This window comes from Epinephelus lanceolatus, chromosome 10 (assembly GCF_041903045.1).
Source record: "Epinephelus lanceolatus isolate andai-2023 chromosome 10, ASM4190304v1, whole genome shotgun sequence".
Lineage (NCBI taxonomy): Eukaryota > Metazoa > Chordata > Actinopteri > Perciformes > Serranidae > Epinephelus > Epinephelus lanceolatus.
In genome coordinates, this window is record NC_135743.1 from 39316576 (window position 1) to 39339978 (window position 23403).

General features: G+C 40.5%; 1 protein-coding gene across 11 annotated transcripts in view; it reads left to right on the plus strand.

Annotated features, from left to right (window-relative positions):
- adgrb1a (adhesion G protein-coupled receptor B1a) overlaps nucleotides 1–19935 on the plus strand; it is a 264518-nt gene extending 244583 nt beyond the window's left edge. For 9 of the 11 annotated variants that reach the window (XM_033641593.2, XM_033641588.2, XM_078171997.1 and 6 more), the window contains 7 exons: nucleotides 5667–5838; nucleotides 7342–7437; nucleotides 7538–7577; nucleotides 10640–11301; nucleotides 15087–15122; nucleotides 15356–15514; nucleotides 19168–19935. In XM_033641593.2, the coding sequence (XP_033497484.1) occupies nucleotides 5667–5838; nucleotides 7342–7437; nucleotides 7538–7577; nucleotides 10640–11301; nucleotides 15087–15122; nucleotides 15356–15514; nucleotides 19168–19362 (1360 nt within the window). In that variant the 3' untranslated portion in view covers nucleotides 19363–19935. The remainder of the gene's footprint in view (nucleotides 1–5666; nucleotides 5839–7341; nucleotides 7438–7537; nucleotides 7578–10639; nucleotides 11302–15086; nucleotides 15123–15355; nucleotides 15515–19167) is intronic. The other 2 variants (XM_033641594.2, XM_078172000.1) reach the window with 1 other exon arrangement.
- Nucleotides 19936–23403: the final 3468 nt, after the last annotated feature.

Sequence of the window (23403 nt, forward strand, 5' to 3'; positions counted from 1 at the left end):
CGAGCATGTCAAATGCGCTGATGGGAGTAAACAAGGAAGCAGCCCCGAGCAGTCTCGAAAGGAGGCAGGTTGGGATGGTGGTTGGGTCACAAAAAACAGGACTTTCCCCTGGTACTTTCCTTAGAAGATGTTCAGATGTATGTGAGCTTTGAGTCATTTTAAGGTACGTCGTCACCATGTTTCTTTTCCGAAACCTAACCACAGGAACTTCACTCGCCTAAACCTAACCCCTGTAACCTTATGTTAATTACATACACTTATTTTAAGGACATAATGTCATTCGTGGGGTGCTAATTTGTACGATATCATACAAACCATTCCTTAAGGATATGTTGACCCTGCACGATACAGGAAAATTGCACATTCAACAAAAACTGGCTGTTAAAGCAACATTTTGCGGCATTGCTAAAACCAGTACAAGGCAATGCATACAAGCCTCTGTGTATTTTGTGCAAAAAGTTTTTCAAACTTGGCATGATGGAAATCAAAGCAGTGGAATCCCACATCCAGATTGAGAAACACAAAATTACTAAGAAAACCCATCAATAACGTCAGGTATTTCCTAGTTCTGTTCTACCCTCGTCTCTGCCAGGCCTCTACTCTCATCTCCAACACCAGTACCAGGGTCAGCCGCAACAGATCTCTGAACATTTGGCTGTACACCTACACAAAAAGCAGACATACTGTGGTGTCAGAACATGGTGACAAAACACCAATTGCGCAAGTCAAATGAGGGCATAAGAGACCTGTTTTGCATATTGTTCCCTGACTCAGAAATAGGTGGTAGGTGGTATTTTTTCTTTCCTTCTGTTTTGGTTATTGTAAAATTTGCTCTAAATTTCATTCCGATTGTCCTAAAAAGTATATCAAAATCCAATCATGTTTTCTTCCTGTAAAACAAAGTATGACTTCTGCTTAGCTAGTCCCAACCAATATCAACCAATAATATCATGACATGCACGCATCAATCAATCTGCAACTTTTAGCCGTACAAAGCTATTTAGCTGGCTAGCAACAGTATGGCACATCAGTGTGTCTTTGTTTCCCCAAAATACCATGGTTACGGGCCCACTGGCTAGAATTTATTCAGTTTGAGGAGAGTGATATCTGTGACAGCCCCAGATTATGTGCAAGGCTTTGTACAGTGGCCTGCTTCAGCAGCTAACATAACCTGGAGCATACGATGGAGTCGCTCCACTTGACGGGTACTTTCTAAACCATTTCTGCTACTATCCACTATGTGTACACTTTTGGGACCCTACTGATATAACACCCCCACTTTATGACAGTCAAATCAAACTCATCCCAGCGTTGTATGCCTATCTTGTTTCACTAAGAAATTCGTCACAATACTGAAGCTAGACACTACTGATATCCTGTTTTATCAGGAATTTAACAGATGGTCAGAAAGCTGCTCAGAAAAATGTTAAGGAGGCCATGGCTATGTATACAGAGGAAAGCAATACACTGCTTTGTCTCAGTTTATATATATGTCGTGCTGAGATCTATGAGTGCCCTAGCTATATGGATCATTTCCATTATCAACCCAGGCCTTTAGTTCCTACTTTTTCGCTGTTGTGTTAATAGAATCTGATCATGACTCTAGAGGTTCAGTGTGGAGTTATCCGCCTCCTATTTGCAGGGAGTGTTGCTCTCTGCTATGATCCACAAATACAACCTCTAAATAGCTCTTCTATGTTTTAAATAGCTGTGACTGAGCAATTAATACACATCATTTCACTTCATAGTCTGTAACGTGACATTGCTGACACACTTCACACACATCAGACACATTTATTTTTCTGGCTAGTGGTTGTGACTACTGCAAGGAGTAAAATATGTTAAATAAAATATGTGTAAAAATTGGAATCACCCACATAGCACTACAGCAGGTATTTCACACTAAAGTCAAGCAAAATAACAGTACATATCCCCATTCTGTCACTTTTAGTCCCAATCCTGTTTCACGCTTACATGTATCTAGTACATTTACAAAATCACTTTCTATATGATATGGGTGGATTTAAATACAATAGGCAACAGTTTTAAATGTTCATAATAATAATCTTGATTCTGATTCCACCGTGGTTTTACAACCGCATATCAGCCTTTATTTTAAATACAAGATTTATTTGGTATGGTATCAATTTATTTTTTCTGTCTGGCTCAGCCATGTCACTGGATCACCTCCTACATGTTATCACTCATTTAATACTTGTGCTGACATGGTTCATTACACATGGCAGGTGAAAATAGTGGAGTCAGCAAACATTACAGCTAATTACTGTGAAGAGGCTGACAATTCTGCAGTTTGTACTCACTGTAAATACCACAAACATTAGTATAGTTACTTCACCCTGGTGTTTATGGCATATTGATTAGTATATAGGCATTACCAGGTGAACAAATGTGTTGTAATGGATTTTTGGGTTAACTTCATGTTTCCTGTCCCCAGTGGATTGAACTGTAGAACCAACGTGATCTCACAGAAATACTTCAAATGACCATGACCTTTGAACACCGCATTACATGGTGGTAGCCATATTGGGTTCAATAACATGGTGGCAGCATGGTTGGACTGAGGCACCAAAATGACTTGGTTAGGTTGAGAAAAAGATTGGGAATTCAGTTAAAATAAATAACTGTCACATACAGGTCTCACTTCAAAATAATCGAAAAACCAGCACTTGGGTCAGTGACTTCCAGTGTCAGACAACAATGAAAAAAGCTGTCCTTTTACGTCGGCATGACACTTAGCTGGTAGCCGTTATTGTTTAATGGCGGCTTCCACATGGACTGTTGCCCAAACTAAACCTAAAAGTGGTCTCCCAGCTTAAAGTCCAGTGTTTGTTTGACCCATCCACCACCTTGATCTCCGACCTCCTCCTTACAAGGACTTTCTCGCTCTTCATACTTACTATGGGGTCATAACAATAACCATTGTTCATTGTGTGATGAATGGAACCAGGGAATTTGGACTTTGTATTGGCACTGTTTTCATGGTGCCAGCATATAATTTTTATTTTTAATTTTCATTTGGATGTGCAACCACCTCATAATGCGGTGTTAAGTAATGGTAATTCCACATATTTCTCTGACACCAGGTTGTGGAGAACAACACTCCCTCCAAATGGAGAAGTTTGTAGGTCTACATTTTAAATTGTTTTGCTTATCAACATTGAATATGGAGAACAAACTGAAAATAACTTGGATTAGCTTTTAGGTAGGATTCAGCTATTCTGAACTTTAAAGGCAGCGCTGATTTGCTGGGCCAGTTTTTCAGTATTTATAACTCTGACTAATTTCTTAACAAAACTATTGTTGAGTATGTCCTCCAGAGTGTTACTGTTGGCGGGGTGGAAAAGCCTCCTAAATAGGATTCACATAATTAGACATCCAATTTCCAATGAGCTCAAAAAGAATAATGGCAAACACTATCAAACCTATTTACTGTGTTGGTCTAGCCAGCCTTTTTTTTGCCTTTATTTCATTCATGGTGTTCCATCTGTTGGGCTGTGTTATTTTACTTTGATAGATTTTGGAATACCCTTGTGAATGCACACCACATTATGACCTTAAAAAATGTGTTGCATTGATAGGATTTGAATAAGAAGCCTAATAGCCACCACAAAATGTTGGGATTGTACGTTTCTGAAAACCATAAACACGTCAAACTTGCATGTGCCAAACATATAACATCAGTGTTTCTGAAGTGACGTAGTATATGAGCTGACTTTGTCATCAGGTGGATGGCGTGTCCAAGGTGAGACACCCGCCAAGCTGCAGACCACTGTTCAAGACCAACAAACACTTATCTTGTGTTTAAGTGACCAGTCACTGGTTTTCCAGTGGGATCAGTGCCATGAAAAGCATTTCTTCTTTACCCAGACTTTGTTGCATTTTCTGCCGGGATATTTTAACAAATGCAGTTGTTTTTAGAGAGACATCACTGCTTTTCCAGCGGGGATTGTGACCCCAAAACATGATCTTTTCCTAACCATAACCAAGTGGGTTTTGTGCTTAAATCTAACCACATATTAACCACAGCACTGTTGAAAAGTATAGCTTCAACACTGACCACATAACAACGTGCAAATGTAACATATCCATGGTTTCCAGAAATGTGCAATGCTAACATTTTATCTGGCAGTTGGGTTGGAATAAGACAGTCTGACAAATAGACAGTAATTTATTAATGAAAATGTCTTCAAAATCATAAAAGTGTGAGCGGTTGGTCTCAAAGGGTTTTTTTTAATGAACAACTAGAATATCTTATCAGCAGTAACATTATTATGATAGTAAATAATTTTTAAAAATAAAGTTTTTTATCCCATTGAATCTCATCTATTAGTGCATGATTTGTGGTGATTTTTGCATCATAGCTTAATCAGTAATCTCTTGCAGAGAACATTTGCTCACCCGCCTCACACACTAGTGATGATCTGTATTTGGATATTGAAATAGTTTATGTCAGAGAAATGTGTTTTCTGACATTTTAATGCTCATAATCCACATTTTAAATACTAAAAAGCATTCAAGCAGCTGAAGGGCCAAAACCCTTCTCTTTCTGGCCTTTTAATGTGAAACACCTACATGAAGTATTATTTACAGCAGCTTAACACTGATCAGATACTGAAAAAAAATAGGATATATCCAAAACTGGAAATAGTGAGAGGGAGTATTTTGTTCAAAAGAGCAACTCAGAGCACCAGATTGGTTAGTATGACGTGACTCTTGTCCTTATAGTTGTAATTAGTGCTGTGGAAGTATATATAATGCTAAACATATGGTGTGAGATGTTATATAAAACTTCTGAATGCAGCACTTTTGCCTTTAATGACTTTAAGTACCCTTTCCTCTTCTCTAACAAAAAATAAATATTTGGACATGAATAGCTTTAGTAAGAGAATCTGAGTGAAAGATCATTTCATGACACTCACACTGTGAGCGGTTATTGTTCTTGTTCATTACTGACGTGCCCATTACAACAAGTAGAATGAGTCAGAGAGAAAAACAAGGACCGCAAAGTGGGAGCAAAACTACGGACGTGGGGATGACACTTCTTTAGTCTTCTTTCTCTCTCTGTCTCTCTGTCCTCTGCTCTGCCTCCTCTGTTTGTCTTTGCATTCTGTTTCAGCCTCATTACACTCGTTTTTCCCCACTGCTCACCCTCACTCCTCCTTCTCTTTCCTGTGGCACTAGATCCTCTATGGTTTGACTGAACCATCTTAAACATACATGCATGTAATATATGTGAACTATGAACATATATATCTGCAGATAATGGATGTATGTTTTTGTTTGTGATAGTAACATAATTATTTGTTGTGATGTTATGTATTTATGCATGGGTAGAGTTGAAGGCTGCTAACACTATGCTAACAGCGTGGGCAGTTATCAAGGGCAAGCAGGAGATTGCTTTAAGATTGTGTTAGGCATTACATTCTCTACATTTTTTATTGTACCAGAGAAAAGAAATCTAGTTAATTTATTGGAAATTTTTGTAAAGAAGCTTGCCTTAACAGATTTTTAAATTTTAGCTAACGAAAAATATGAAAGGTCTTATAGCATAACTGTCAGACAACATTGTAGGCTTGCCCTCTATGTCATGTTGACAAAGGATTACTTGTGCTGTCCTTGACTGCGGTTCCCTTCCCGTCCTGCAGGGCGTCACTGTGGAGTTCCTGTGTAGTTTTGCCTCTCCTGGCCCTCACATGGATGTCAGCCGTCCTCGCAATCACAGACCGGCGCTCTGCGCTCTTCCAGATCCTCTTTGCTGTCTTTGATTCACTGGAAGGCTTCGTCATTGTCATGGTGCACTGCATCCTGCGCAGAGAGGTACCTCACATGACCACTGACTTTACTTGTTCCTGGTTTTGTTTAGGGCTATAAATGATGAATAGCAGCTCCCATTGAGATTCTCTGTATACTGATATGGAATTCAGTTAAAGCTTTCACATAAAAGCTAGTACAATACTGATCAATCCTGGCACCCATCGGCTATCGGTCTAATGACAGTAAGCCCTTGGGAGGTTGTGGCTAGGTGGTAACCCTAGATTTCCAAAATCCCAAAATCTTCTTGTCTTGCTGTTTTATGGTCATTTAAGGTCATTGACAGATAATAGTTTGGGTTAAAACGATGAAACATGAAATCTCTTGGGAGTTTTCGCGAATCTTGGGTGTAGCCAGTGGATATACAGGCCAAGACTTCCTCTTCCATGCTGAACTGTCATCAGACAATAGATAGGTTCCAAGATTGCATTTCAGCCAGTTTGTTTTACCTCTCAACATACTGTTTACCTGCCAATCAAACATGACTGGTCAGTTCTACTCGGACTACAAATAGGTTACAGACGAAGACCGAAACAGTTCCGATGCTAATATCTGTGTCTCGTTGCCCACAGCTTCTGCATACATAGGCAGAGATGTGTTTCTAGAGATTAAGTATCGAACAGTTACACAATATATATCCTGGTAGGGGACAGATTCAAATTTTTTACCAGCGGGTATGTTGGCTGGTCCATGCATTTGATCAACACTCTGGTCCAAGGATTTTGGTGACCCCCAGACTTTTCATTTAGAACCGCCATCAACCCATATAACCCCTTGATCAATGGTCATAATGGTCCATGACCATGACCTCAAAATACGGAGTGTTTTATTGTATGTTTGTTTTGGGTTGAACTCCTGACCTTTTAGTAAACTTTTTTTGTCAGTATTGTCATTGGGTGTTAGGTCTGGAGTTGCTGCGTAGACAGTGAATAGTGAAAATGTTCTAGATCAGTGGTTCCCAACTTGTCCAGCCAGGTGGTCCAGATTTTTCCTTGGTCATTAGTTAGAGGTCCACACAATTTAATACATTCAGCATCACACTTGCATTTGGCCATGTCATCAAGCTAGTTTGCTGTCTCCGTCAAGTAGTTGTCCATTTGTCACTCTACAGCAGGAAACAGCACTTTAAAATAAAAGCTTTGTGCTGGAAATTCACTGAATTTAAAGATAATGTTGTTTTTTGTTTTTTTTTAATTTATTTATTTTTTTTAACTTGACACATTTGCAAGTCACTTGCACTCCGTTCAGAATGGACCCGCAACCCACTTTTGTACCACGACCCACCAGCTGGGAACCACTGTTCTAGATGATACTGAGAGCACCCAGGAAAATGTACTGAATATATGGGGACATTTTCTGTTTCAGAGCTGAGAACACTACAATAGAATAAATCATTTGGGCGTACAAAAGACAACAAATGCGTGGGTCCACAGAATCAGGCTCCCAATTACTGTCCAGATGCCCCTGAGCCAGTAAGATGGTGACGTCTGCTCTCATGGTTTTCTACAGGTTCAGGAGGCAGTAAAGTGCCGTGTGGTGGACCGCCAGGAGGATGCTAATGGAGATTCAGGAGGATCTTTCCAGAATGGTCATGCCCAGCTTATGGTATGAATATGCATGTTGTTATTTTCACCTCCGAGGATTTATTATTCAGTGTGGCATGTTGTGTACACTGAATACAATATTTATTGTTTTCTGTCCTCAGACTGACTTTGAGAAAGACGTGGATATGGCTTGCCGATCAGGTAAGCTCCAGGTTGAGCCTGTTTGATTTTGTGTTTACGTGTGCATTTGACTTGACTTTGGGGACTACTGTTCAGAAGCTACAGATGTCTCTTTGTGCCTCCTCTCTGAATGTTGACTGCGTCAAATTCCTCAGCGTTGTCAGAACAGATGTGAGGCATGTTCCCCCTCAGTTCTGCACTTGTGTCTTACAATCAACATCAAAGCAGCCTCCCTTCGCCAAGGAGCTGTTTTGACAAGAAATACAGCACATTACTGCTGCATAAGGCAGTTTAGCCCGGGCTGATGGGAGTGGGATGAACGTGTGCTGAGCAGTTATATGCAGATAAATAGGGCTGTCTGAGTCTCTCCTACACTGCCGCTGTATAATTAAGTCCCTCCCGACAGTGCCGCATCAGATACTGGCTCTGCTCTGATATCCGCTGGGAGTGAAAAACTGATTATCTCTTGAGACAGGATATCAAGAAAAGCATCTGGAGCAGAAAAGCTATTGAGACACAGACAGGCCTGATCGAGAAAAGACAGAAAAGAACAGAGAGGGATGGTTGTTTTTTTGTTTGTTTTTTTTTTGTATATGTCAAGTAGGAAGGAGGAGCACAGAGAGCGATTGTAAGATATTTACTGTTGTGGAGAGAGCGTTGTCTGATGTTGTTTACCAGCCTGGACACAGCTTGGGATATGCATGCTGCCATGAGCCAGCAGTTGTTATAGTGAAATGAGGTTGGGTCACGCGGTCAAGGCAAACCCGCTGTCAGCCATGTACTCTCAGTAGAGATATTTTAACAAGGACTTTCTAGAATTTATTTTTTAGGGATATTTTGCTGTTGTCTCATTTGTCAGAGTTTGACCGGTATGAGTGTTTGAAGGGTGGTAAACGGTTTTGGTTATTGTGGTCACAGTTGCTAAGTGGACTTGTCAGCGCTCGCTGACCAACAGTGACAATGGTTTTCATGTTGCCTCACAACATTTTTTATCATGTCTCAACTATAATGTCTACTTTTTTATCTGCAGATGTACACCGAACAAAAGGTTTGAGTTAAAGATCTGAGATGGTCCTTAAGAGATACTTCTCTCAAAGTTTGGCAGCAAATTTGTTAAAATCTTTGTTAGTGGGCACTTTTTCACCTGTCCACCTGACAGGTGTGGCATATCAAGAGGCTCATTAAACAGCATCATTACTACACAGGTGTGCCTTGGGATGGTCGCAGTAGAAGGCCACTCTAAAACATGCAGTTTGATCAAACAACACAATGCCACAGATCTCCCAAGTTTTGAGGGAGAGTACCATCAGCATGCTGACCATAGGAATGTCCACCAGAGCTGTTGCCCGTGAACTGAATGTTTATTTAACTACCGTAAGCCCTCTCCGATGTTCCTTCCCTGAATTGGGCAGTACACCCAACCGACCTCACAACCGCAAGTCGGTTACAGTAATGAACTGCTGTCAGGTCAAGACCCTTGTGAGGACAACGAGCTGAGAAGGTTTTTGACAGTTTGTGCAGAAATTCTTTGGTTGTGTAAACCAATTGTTGCATCAGCTGTTCGGGTGGCTGATCTCAGATGATCTTGCAGGTGAAGATGCTGGATGTGGTGTGGTCTGCGGTTGTGAGGCCGGTTGGATGTACTGCCAAATTGACAGAACAGTTTATGGTAGTGGAATAAACATTCAGGGGCAACAGCTCTGGTGATAAATCCTGCAGTCAACATGCCAGTGACACACTCCCTCAGAACTTGTTACATCTGTGGCATTGTGATCAAACTGCACATTTTAGAGTGACCTTTTACTGTGACCATGCCAAGACACATCTGTGTAGTAATGATGCTGCTTACTCAACATCTTGATATGCCACATCTGTCAGGTGGATGGATTAGCTTGGAATATTCTCTCTAACGTGAATTTTACTAAATTTGCAACCATGGTTTGAGAGAAATGTATCTGTTGAGAGTATTAAAAAAAGTCTCAGATGTTTGACCTAAACTTCTGAAGAATGGGAGCAAAAACAAGTGTTTAAATTTTCGTTCAGCATGAATGCAAATACCAGCACTATGTTGCCCCAGCTATGCGTAAGTTCAAACATAACTTAGTTTAAATGTCATTATTTAACTTAGGTTACATGCTACTAACATTTTGAGGGTTGCACCGATTGAAATAGCTCCAGCGTAGGCTTAAGTGGTCAGTTACATATGCATATCCTCCGTTCCACATTGGCAAACAAATATATAGGGTTCAATAACTTTTTAATTAAAAACTACCAATTTATAACAGTTTGCCAATGTAGATTATCATTATGTGTTTGTTATGACGATACAGTTTCATCTGTTCAATAATAGCATACCGTTATCTTACGCTATGTTGTAGTTATTGGTTCCAGCACTCAATGTCACTGGTGTTACTTTGCAGTAACTGTAGATTAAGGTTTTTTTTAGCTGTTAACCTCTTTGCTGTTGTGTACAGGAAGTGAAAACATCATTTTCTGCAACAGCATTTTGGTTGGTTTGGACTTAACGCCAGAGAAGCTAAGATGAACCTTACGTCTCTGTGGTACAACACTGACACAGCTTTACCATCAAACTAACTAGTTTCAATGTAAAGTTTAGTGTGGACTAGGAGAGGGAAAGTACATATAGCTGGTGCAACAAACCGCTGTATATCTTTTTCTTTCTTCTTGTGGGGGCCCATAGCTCAAATTGTTAATTTATAATTATAAATACAAGCCTATAGAGCTAGACAGTACCACTTAAACCAGAGTGGTAGTAGAAGGTTGCTTCAGTATCTGTCCAACCCAAGGCTGGATTATTGACTGAGGTAAGTTGTGTGAGAATTTGCATCACTTAATAACAGTATCAGCTAAATTGCTATGTCCATCATTACCTTGAAACCCACACTTGTGGAGAAGCTCTGCGTCAAAATCTTGTGTTACACAATGCATATTACTGAGTGCATTTGTATGCAATTTGTTTGTTGGATGACAACAAATATGTGATATGAATAAATAATGAGCAGTGGGTCCCCCAGATGGGTGAATCCAGCCATGGTCCAACTCTGCCTTTCTGTTGCTTCCAGGCACTGTAAAGCGCTCATCTCTCCAGGGGGAGGAGAAGGCCTCCTCTGGGACCCACACCCTTCAGAAGGGTTCTAACTTTAACACCATGCCGGCCAGCATGGCCAAGGTTCACCTCCAGAATGTGGCAGACTACACCAGCCACACTCTGACTCTGCGCAGGGAGAAGGGCCCGACCAAGGGAATCAGCACGGAGCTGCCAGGTGCCAAATCCATCTACATCTGCGATGGTGAGCTCTTCAAGCAGCTTGATGGAGAGCTGCCTCGAGGAAACGGGGAGGGCAGCAGCTCTGAGGGCACTGGCAAAGGCCCGGGGTACGTCATTCTACCGACCAACAACACAGGCACCCTGAAGCCGGCCAAGGGGAAAGAGGAGCAGACAGCCAAGTATAACATCAGCATTGAGCAGCTGCCTCAGACCAGGCTCATCCACCTGGCTAACCCTGCCAGTGGAGAGCCAGTGCCTGGCTTCGGGCTGAAGAGCCTGCCTGCTGACCAGATCAGTGTGTCATGCTCTGACAGAGACTCACCTGCACACAATCTGCAAAATATGCCCAGAGACTCCCAGGTGGCCAACAGCATGTGTGACGGAGGAGATTCCGGAAACTCTGGTGTGATGTCCAAGAGTGAGACCGTCTCCACACTGTCCATGAGCTCACTGGAGGTAAGACCACTGAACTAATCAGCATATTCTTGTAATAGCAGTGCATTATCAGCCTAACACTTCATACTTCAAACAAGACATGCATGTTAAGTTGTGTTTTGTGCCAGTACTGCTTACCATAATTTCTCAAGAAGCAGGCCTTTGTTTGAAACTGCCTTTGTAGTGTTTTTCATAATATTTTAGGAAGAAGCGTCCTCGTTCTCTGCTCTGCTCATATGATGTTAATGCTTTTTGCTTGTAGAGCAAATTCAACACTTTAACCTCATTTACTAGTTTTCTTGATAGATTTAGGATAATATGAATTACACAGCACTATTCCCATTAGAATAACAACAGAATCATGTCATAGTGACCTTTCTGCTGATCTCAGTTACTTATATATTTAGTTATTACTTATATATGTACTTATGTACTCCTAAGTTACTAAACTTTATTGTAGCCCTGCTAAAATTCCATTGAAGCAAATAAGAAATGAAAGTATTTTGATGTTAACACCAGTGAATACTTACAGTAATAATGAAATTTAGAGGCTACTGAGTTCATAGCCTTGAGATGTTTTTTTTTTTTTTAATTTGAATAGATTTTTTTCAGTGTTAACAAAGTCAAATCCAAAAATTTAAATTTCAGAATTTCCAAAACATGCTTTTCATTTTGAATTTTTGACTCTGAAATTGACCAGTCTTACATGACTGATGTTCTATTTGATTTTTTTTTTTTTTTCAACTTGAATTTTGATATCTGTTTTTGACCAATTGAATTTGGGCAATTTAAATACATTTTTTGAAATACTGAAATTTAAATTTTTGGATCTGCATTTTTTTAATACTGACAAAAATATATTCAAATTCAGCTTGTGAAATTACATATTAAGAACTTTCATATTTTAATAAAGTGATGAATTTAGAAAAAAAAATCCAGATACATGGTTTTCACAGTCAAGTATTTCAATATTATGAGTTCAGTGATGTTCACATTTCAAGATTAAATATTTAGTGTCTCTTAATTTCTTCCATAAACTTTCGTCAGTAAAACTTCACGATATGTGGACTACACGATATCAGCCTGATAACTGCCCAAAATCAGCTTTGGTGAAACAGTTGATGGGTTTATCCCTTGACATGTAGGCCTATCATAGTGGACAGCAAGGAGAACTGCATCTAGGATGCCTCACAATATCCCAGTAAAAAGACTAGCATATCAGAATTGTTTGCCTTCTGTCATCCAGTATGACAAATTCGATGACATTTACAATTTTGTCTCCAAAGGCCATGACATCACATAGGTCATGAAAGACAGCAAGTTGTGGTTGGTGTTAAATCAATGGTTAGTGTGTCATGTCTCTTATCAAAGTCATGGCAAGAAGTTATGATTCTCGAATTGCCTAATGCAACGCAGTGACCATCTTATCAGACAAAATATTGTAGAGTCTAAATCTGGCACACATTTAAACATTTTTAAAATTGGGCACCTCAGATCTGCTTGCAAATCCCTCTCTGTGTGTCTAAACGCTCGCAGCTTGCCGGCAAAACGGCCCAACATTCGCCGAAAATCTGGCAGTGTAAAAGAGGCTATTCATTCAATATCATTCAAATGTTTGGATTAAATCGATTAAATTAGGGGATATATCAAGGAGAAATTAACAACATCAGCGACCAACATCATATGCTTTTCTGACTTTAGCATGTAACTACATGTAGCAGTTTACTTGAGCCAGGGAATGACTGTGCAGAACTTTCTGACTGAAAAATCACGAAAAAATGCTTGTTAACACTACGAGACATGCTCCAGCAGGAATATGATCCAAAATCAGGGAGAAATTTACAACATCTGCAACCAAATCTACATATTTCCCTGACATTACATGTAGCAGTGTACATGCAGCCAGGAAACAGCTGTGGATAGTGGCAGTTTCTACTGTGAAAAAACATCATGAAAAGCTTTTTAACGCATTTGAAAATGTTCCAGCAGGAGCATCATTTGAAATCAAGCAGAAATGAACAACATCAACCATCAAGATTGTGGGGCGTCGGTGACTTAGTGGATAGAGCAGGTGTCCCGTGTATAAGGCTGTTGCCGCAGCGGCCCGGGTTTGACTCCAGCCTGTGGCCCTTTGCTGCATGTCACTCCCTCTCTCTCTCCCCCTTTCACACTTGACTGTCCTATCAATTAAAGGCCAAAATGCCCTAAAAATATCTTTTAAAAAACAATCAAGATTGCATGCTTCTAAACAAAACCTGGCATTTTTGTACAGGAGAGTAATCCGAAACTGTGGTGAAAATTACATCAACCAAGTCTGAATGCTTCCCTGACATTAGCTTGTAGCTACATGTAGCAGTGAAGGCTACATAGTGTAAATACTTAGGGTAGCATGCCTGAAGCAGGTGACTATATAAAGACATCCATCATGATCTGATGTTATCTTGTAGCTAAAGTAGAAAAAAACATTGGAAACATTGTACTCAGAATACTGAAGCCTGAGGTTTTTGCTCACAGGGATACTTTTTATATACTGTATGTCTCCCTCGTTATTTGAAACTTTGGCCACGTTTAATATTAGCATCCAACATGGTAACATTATATATAGACCAGATAATAGAAAAAAAAAAAAACACAATAGGTCCCCTCTAAAGAGTTCTGTTTAAGTTGCTTGCTGATTGGATTAGTGCTGTGTAAAAGGACACACTAGTGAATGTACCATGAGAGCCACTGTAGTTCCCCCTCAATTTTTTTAAGGTTAATTAGCAAAGATAATTTATTTGTTCTTGTTCTTACTGGCTGTTTGAGAAATTATGGTAGTAACATTGTGGTGAACAATCCTTTCCTCTCATCATATGTCACTCTCTCAATGCAGGGACATTACAGTTTAACTCTAGATCAGCATTTCTGCTGTTTCTTTTCTTATCCATATATCAATGTGAATGTTGCCATATATCATGCCAGCTTATTATTTTTGCATGGACTGCAGCCATTCATACAGAAAACTACAAGTGATATTGTATTTTTTTTTTCTAGAATCATCTATGTGCCATGTATAGTGCCACAGGCTATGTTTGACCAACAGAGCATTAGCACACTCTCCATGGTGGGAAATGATTAACACAGATGGTCAACTAGGGAGCCACACATTAATAAACTGAATATTAATTCATAAAAATGAATGAAAGGATCATTAATTAGGTCTCCAAAGAGCAGCACTGTGCTCCATTTCTTGCATGCTTAGGTTACCCACTCTCTGATGCTAAAATTAAGGTTCATTTCATTCATAACAAACACTGCATCTCATGAAGTATCCCAGCATTTTCTGGCCCCATGTAAGGACAGCATCTTTAAAAAGGTTAGTTTTCACTCAGCTCGTAGTGCAGACAGCAGTGTCAGGATGAGACGACACAGTGATCAGCGACACAGCGGCCTGGACATCTGCCTGCTGGTGTCTTTTCACTTCAGGGCAAAACACACTTCCATAATGCCGTGTGAGGCGGCAGCTGCCACGGCAACCAAGCAGCCTAAAGGTCAGGTTTTCCTTCACCACTCCGTGATGGAGGACTTAAAGGTCATTCGGTCACAATCTGTTAACTGCAAACTTGTGCCAACAGGGTCAGAATGACCAGCAGCAAACCTTGTTTCCTCCCTCATGACTCGCTGCTCTCCTCTGGGTCCCACAAACACGCTTTTTTGACTGGCTGATGTGGAGTTACACTATTAAGAAACACTTGAGCATTTGTCTGCTCACTAGGCACACAATATCAAGACACATCTTTAATCTCTCTGTCTCATCTCCCCCCCAGAGACGAAAATCACGCTATGCAGAGCTTGACTTTGAGGTAATTTTAGTCTCTTTGATTCCTACAGAGCTTTTTAGATATAGACCAAACAGCTGATGTCTCTTAGCTATTCAGACCTCTAGATGCTTGCATACATTTATCAGATTTATTCAAAGCTTGGGTGTGACTGTAGTGTTGAGATTCGAGACATTAAAATGTGAAGGAGGTAAAGTAGGATTGATGGTTAGCCTGTACTGTTTACCTTGTACGTAACGTGCAATGTCCCTGTGTAGAAGATTATGCATACCCGGAAACGCCACCAGGACATGTTTCAGGACCTGAACAGGAAGATTCACAGTGCAGACAAGGATAGAGAATCTCCACCTGTTGACGCCAAAGCTGCCAAAAGATGGAGTGTGTCCTCTGCCAGCAGCGACAAGACCAACATGAGTGTAAAGAGTTTAACTTTATTCTGTCCTGCCCCCACCCCTCCTCTCCTATATCTCATGTTGTTCTCCTTTTCTCTTATCATTAGCACAAATCACCACACTTGAGTGGAGTTGCCTGTTTAATTATTAGTGCAGCCATTTTAAAGATTGCATTTTTATCTGCTTACAATGTCAGTGCCAGAAGAAATTAGCTGTAAGGGCATCAAGAGGCGTAACTGTGGGTGAGCATACAAACTACGACTACAAACTTAGCCAAGTACATTTTGTCACTCCAAATGTGACAAGCATTTAAAGGTTCTCCTAAATTACACAACTTGTTAGAGCTTGTTTCAAGACAAGGCCTTAAAAAGGGCTGACAGCGATGGCTCAAGCTAAGTACAGGCTAAAGTTCTGCTACCCAACATGAAGGCCATATTGTTTAGGTTCGGCTTTTTCAAAATCCTTATTTCTATCACTGTGCCAATTCTGCATCTTTGCATGTCATTTGCTTCAAGGACATATGCACAAGACACAGTGATAATTAAAGTATACCACAGGGTTGTCATGGGCATTGGTTAAATTATTTAAACTTACCTTCAGTAAGGTGAATAGCTGTGAATAATACAATGCCCAATAACCTCAATGATCATTGCTACAGAGGTGACACCAGCCAAGCAACTCAGAGCATTAAAGAATATCTAGCAAAGTTAATCACCTCACTGATGATTAAGTTTTATGCCCATCTAAGCCTTAAAAAGCTCTTACTGCCACTCTGCTAACATTGCCTTTTCAGGAATAACCAGGACTATACACTCTCACTTTTGACTTTACAGCTAGTAATGTAGTGGTGAGATTCAGTAGGCCCTATCTTACACCCGATACAAAGCAGTGCACAGTGCAGCCCAGCGGTCATTGTTGCTTTCAGATCAGTGCCGTTGTCATTTTCATGGCCTGCACCCACATTGTGTGAGAAGCAAATGTACTTGTGTCCCATGGGCGTGTAGGTCTTAAAATGAGGTGTGGTCACGCACATTGTTGGTGTATTGCTATTTTGAGCCAGCAGAAAGCGAATATACTATTGACCAACAAGAACCTGATCCGAAGTCAGTATGCTGGAGTACTTTCCTGTAAAGGGCCTATTATTCAGATAGTTATATTCTTTAAAAAAGTGAACGTAGCAGAGATCAGAGCAGAGCTGCAGAGCTGCTGTCCGACTCCCCATTAAGAGACGTGCAAAAGTATGTACGAGGAGCAGTGCAACTTTATTGATTATTTTAGAAGCTACAAGTTTAGTTCTGTTTCCTCTGTCAAGTTTATAACTACTTTATTTTTGCGGCATAAACGTCCCATGTTACTGCATCACTCTCAGCAGTAAACCACTCACTTCTCCAACTTGTTAAAGCTCATGTTACGTCTAGAACACTCCTTTAATTAGTTCAGGGACTAAATACAACCCCTTTGCCCCTTGCGCCCTACTTCGTGCCCATTTGCCATGCCCCGTGTGCCATTTACTAAGAAAAATGGAGTTGGACACAACGGAAATGCACTTCCACCACGCACTTTAGATCATGTGTATAGAATTTTTAAATAGGGTCCATTATGATTGTCTTTGTTGGGGGTTGGGTGTTCTTTCTAGCTAGCTAAATAATGACTTAAGCCGTTTCTTTTTACCCACTTAAAACTGGAAACATAGGTCGGGGCTGGGTTGGCTGGGAACAAGTCTCTCAAAATCACCAACAGCAGGTACAAAAGGGAATCCATGTTGGCTTTGTAGCTGCAGTCATTCCATGGCAGCAGATGATATCCATTTCCTTCTGCTGCAACAGCCCCTCCCTGATCTCCATTTGTTTCACAGCTTTGGGGTCGGGTCTTCTCTCTCATAGTGCCAAGTCCAGCTTCACAGGTCAAAGGTGCAGCTATCTGACACTGATAGTTTCAGAACCCACTCAGATTTTATGATAGCTTTGCAGAATCATACAGCAATAGCTTTTTTCCAGAGACAAAGAAAAGACATTCTGATGTATCATCAAGATGGTACAAGTGGAAGAGGCAGAGAGATCAACTTCTCCACTGTGGGTACAAGATGTGTTTTGAGGACGTGCCTCAGCCACAACCATATTTGCATCCCTTTCCTTATCAGTATGTCTAGCTAGCTTTTTGTGCATATACCCACTTTAGATTAAATTAGCAAGTTTACATCCATTGTAAAGGGGTTATCAAAAAAGGTATTAAAGGAATATTTTGACATTTGGAAAAACATCTATGTGTGTATTCACTTTCTTGCTGAGAGTTAGCTGAGAACTCTTTTGTCTGTTTGTTAAGTTGTGAGCTGGAGCTAGGCGGTGGTTAGCTTATCCTAGCATAAAGGCTGGAACAGGGCAATGAGTTCTTATCCCAACTCATCAAATATCGCAGCTTTGTCAGTGCGGTTCACGTCTGCATATTTTACGCACCAGGTGTCCTCGCGCCAGTCCTGTAAAAAACTGACAATACTCAGAGGCATATCGTAGCACTGCTCAAGGTGGCATTTGCTGTTGGTGTCTGAAGCCAAAATCACTGACCGAGCAGCGACATTTGACAAGTTCAGAATGAGAATGGGCTGAGCTCGTACTTTCCAGCAAAACCAAAAATTGTTGTTTTTACTTTTCTGTTTGTGTTGAGAATAAACAAATGAGCTTTAGCCACAGCTGAAGTAGACATATTTTGTTTTACTTTGGACAGAGCCAGGCTAGCTTTTTCTCCCTGTTTTTCAGTCTTATGCTAAGCAAGGCTAATTAGCTCCAGCTCCTCACTTAAAGGCACAGTTAACTCCAAAACAATTTTATCTGTAGTGCTGTTCATTAAGCTAGATTGTTTTGGTGTGAGTTGCTGAGTGTTGGAGATATCGACTATAGATATGTCTATGTCTAGTCTATAGTTCTCTTAAGTATAATGGAAACAGATGGCACACACTTGTGGAACTATTGTTTTACTGAACTACACCTGCCAACCATATCACCCTGCAGAGGGAAGCATGCCTCTGTTGCTAGCTCGCCTAGCACCACTGAGCTAGCTAATGTTACAGCTCAGCTGAGGAGAACACCACTGATGTTTTTATCTCACTCTGTCACCCATGAGTAGATGCACCCTTCCTTTTGCACTCTGATACATGTTGGTGGGTGCAGTTCGGTACAAAGTTAATAGCCTACATGAAACTGCTAACAACAAGGTCTGTGGATTATCTTGAGTAACTGGGTCATAATTTCTGGAAAAAGACATTGCTGTTGAGTTTTTTAAATGTTTTTTGGTGTTTTAAGCCCCACAAGCTGAGTGCCATCTAGTTCCATTATATTGGAGAGAAAGCAGACATCTCTACATCCGATATCTCCAAGACTTGGCGACTCACACCAAAACAATATAGATCGATAAATAGCACTATAGGTAAGAGGAAAAATATGTATTTTTGATTTTGGGGTGAACTGTCCCGATTTTCTCACCTAACTCTCAGCAAGAAACTGAAGCTATTTTTTTTTTTTTTTTTATGTCAAATTATTCCTTTAAGAAATGTAGGATATCACTGAGGCAGACAGATAAAGGGCAGTGTCCACCAAGAACTCACAATATAACTTCTGAAATACATCGCAGATTTTACCATCTCTGAGAAAACAAGCCTTTTCCCTCTGTCCTCTCCCCATCAGGACAAGCAGCAGACCCCGAGTAAGAGGGCGTGGGAGGGCATCAGGAAGCCCCACTCCCCCCCATCCTGGGTAAGGAAGGACCTGGAGACGGTGGCTGCCTCCCCTCTGGAGATGCAGACGGTAGAGTGGGAGAAGACCAGCGCCACAATCCCTCTGGTGGGCCAGGAGATCATGGACCTTCAGACGGAGGTGTGACCCAGCTTCTGGCATCACACCCACAACTTCCTTTTTTTCCCCAGTGCTCTCAGACAGACAAGCAGAACCCACCACACACACTGCCCTGCTCTGTATTTTTACTCAAAGGCTGGATAAGGCCCACTGCGAGAACGTGAGGGGGACGGAGGGCGAGGAGGAGAGAGAAGCGTCACAATATCAGAAAATTAATTCAATCAATTAAAGAGAGAACAGGAAAATAGCGTCTCTTTTAATGTTTCATTTTGATGTTTGGACGGTGTTTTTGTCTGCAAAATACTGGTCATCTTCTTGTATATGGTCTCAGACACCACAGTGGCTCACATGGTCGTACAGATTGCCATGTGCATCATATAGTCATGTAATAAATCACATAGCAAAGGTAATCATGCGATGTTTACCCCTGTATTAAATGAATACAATGTAATAATCATGATTATGTCTCCTTTTTTTCTCTGTTGAGAGTATTGTTGCATCACTTTTCTGCTCTCTCTTTCTTCTGATGAACGCTGATGTAAATGGAGACGCCTCTGGACTTACTTTTTCTTCAACATCAATCTCAAAAGGGAAAACAAACAAGTGAGGCAGACTGCCAAACACACACACCCACGTGGCGGTCAATGCAGTTCTCTCCCCCCTTCAACTCACCCCAATCCTTCTGGCTCCACCGCTTTATCCCCCCGTGATCCTGACAGGGCAAGGTCGGCCCTGCAGTGACAAGCGAAGGGGAGAGGGGGTAAAAAAAAAAAAAAAAAGAAGAAGTTTCCCAGAGCCAAAATGGCAAGTTGCCTTCTCATCGACGGACACCTCAGAGACGCCAGAGAGCAGGGCCGGTGGGCCTTGCGCCCTAATCGGCCCTCAACCTCAATGCCGCCCGCAGAGGGATAACAATGGACGTCAGTGTCAGTGCGTCCGGAAGGAGCCACGTTCAACAAACACATGCTGTTTGAGTCAGTTTCTCGATGTACAAGCAGGCTTGGTACAGTGAATGCAAAATATGATGGTGTTTCACAGAGGGAAAAGGTACTTGTGTGTGTATGTGCGTGTGTGTGTGTGTTGAGTAGTTGCAGATGAGTAAATGACTAGATCTATAAATATATATGGTTAAAGGTAATGATATATACAAGGCAGAGGTTAGAGAGGGATGGTGGTTGCACACAGAGAAAGCACAAGGCTCATTTGGAGTCCTGATGTACAGCATTGTAATTATTTCAACAGAGTTCTACAGAATGGATTTTAGCCTATAAATATCTTTCTTACTGTGCTTGGGGATAGTTGTTATCATTATTATAAATATGAACATGATTATTCTGATACTGATCCTCCCATTCCCTCCTCGTCCTTTCAGGGTACTGGACTATACGAGTGTTCTGTATCGCAATGTAACAGTGTGTGTTTTGATATTACCGCCAATCACTCCCTTCAGATCTGTATTTGTCGAAACCCCCTGACCCACTGATCTGCGCCCCACCCTGCCACACACACCCCCGCCCACCCCACCCTCACTCCCCTTTTTAATTTACTGGGGTCGCCTCTTTGTTAATGTACAGTTTTCAGAGCACAAAATGAATGTGTCTTATTTCTAATAAAAGCATATCTATATAATAAAGCAACACTAGTCCTCTTGTTTTCTCACATTTAATTACAGATAACACAGGATTCATCATGTTACACACAGTGTGACCTTAGAGAGGTGTATCTGTGCATAATGTAGTGTAACAACAGCATAAAAGGAGAAGAGACACTGTCAGCAGCCTAAAGTTTGCCAATATTAAATAACATTAGCCACCTGGTCATACCAGACTTACGAATTTAACTTTTACTTTAGGGGAATTGCAGAATGGTGTTATTTCATCTTTAATTGGAAAAGACTTTAGAATTATACGGAAGTGTACTGCTGCCACTACATTTATTAACCAGAGCACTCTCATAAAAACCTATCATTTGCAGAGCACTTTTTGTACTCAACTTCTGAATGATTCTCTGTTAAGGTCCATATGGGGGGACGCTGAGATAAAGCTGTTTGTACACACCTCGTCCAGCTTACTCTGACAGATAATCGTAAAAATGTAGGCCTACATTGCACATACTTGTGCAATATTATCTACCGCAGTCAATAACTGCTACATCTCCTAATGTCTCCACCAAAGCATTAAGTATAACTTAATCAAGTCGTGTAGATGAGTGATATTCCTCAATTTAGCCATTCTCCAACACCCTTTCTTTATTGAAAAATTAGTTTATCATTAAAACCATATATTATGTTATCACATTATAACATGAAACGTTTCATGTTATAACAAGATAAATAGTATATTACTATAACAAGAAAAGTTTGGTTTCTTGGAGTAACATGATTACGTTTGTACGATGTAATAACATGAAAATATCTTGTTGTAACATGAATATATTTTATAAAAACATGATAAACATCTGTTTGAATATGAACCTTTTCACGTTATCTGATATTGATTTTTTGTTTTTTTTTGGCAATACGCTTCAGTTTTTTTTTTTGTTTGTTTGTTTGTTTTGTTTTTGAGATTAATACCACTCTCATGTTTGTGCGCCTAGTCTCACCAGACCTACCTTCATAGCATTGTGTCAGCGCTAGAGAAAGGTCCGGAAAAAATGCTCTGGCTTGTTTTTATTTCTTTAAACCAATCAAATTGTCTGAGACGGAACTAAGTCCAGGATGTTGCAATGGTGCTGTTGCAAATTAGTGTTGGGGGGGGCTTGTTTTGATGGAACATTTGCACATGTGGAGGCGAGCAGTGTCACTGACGGCTAATTTTCCACAAAAGTGAACGACAAAATAAGTAGGCCTAATAGACATATGTAGACTGTGTGATTCAACTTAAGTGATAAAAATATAATATATGCTTGGATGAAAAGTATCAGATACAGATAATGTACTTTTTATGTATCTCATCCATGTAAAATGTGTCAATATATATATCTTCTCAATGAGGGTATATCTTAATATGGATAGCTGAGTTCAGTCTCTCATTCTTGTGATCAAAAATATCTGAAACATAATCCTGAGATTGTTCTGTTACGAGTTTGCTAACAAATAATAAATATAGCAACTTCTCATCACCCTATATCAATTTCAGACTTGAAATAACATATTCCGGTTAGGCCGAACCCATTTCCAATTATGACCACAACCACTTTAATTAAATCCCGCCTGTCCTGAGTACAGATGTAGACACAGATATTTTAGTTTGTTAAACAGATATACCAATATAGATAATGGTGTACTAGCTCATCCCATATAATTAGATAATCGATGCCCTAGAGGGGACGCCTCACTATACTTCAGCTCTGGAGGAGCTCATTTGGTCCGTTTAAACTACAGACAATTTGTTAGCTGTACATGCCTCTTGTAGAACAATGTAACAATGATATCACAGAAGTTTAATTAAAGTGAAACACATCAGGACATTGGTGAAGACAATGCCACTGGTGCATGACACTGCAAGGTAAAAAGATGTTGCAAATAAATTACAACTGGCCGTGTCAGAAAATGTATCAGCATCAGTAATGGGCTTTTCTATGGTGTTGTTTTATATGTTGTAGATCTTAACAACAATTCACCAAAAAAAAAACCAAAGTAGTCATGCCTGATTTCACGATCAAAATTTTCATAGCTCGCCATTTTCAGCATGTGGTTTGCTCAGAGGCTGTTGTTTTCCGTTGTGGATTCTGATAATGTTAACACGAGATAGCGAAAGGAGGGGAGAATGTTGGTCTAAATAGCCGGCCAATGGCAGTCTACATCTGGTGAGACTACTGTACACCTAGCTCTAGAGGGGGTCATCCCACCTCCCAGGGTCCTATGTTCCACACGTCCTATTTCTCTTGATATAGACTTTGCAGTTTATATTGTAGCTGTATGCTGTATGTGGCCCTATAAACTTCGCAGTTTATATCAAATCCAAAGTCAAAAGAAAGAATGGATAAAGATGTGTCAAATGGAGTTTAATGGTAAAAATCTGTCCAGCCTCTGTGGAGATACTTACGTCTAGAGTCAAGAAAATTGTC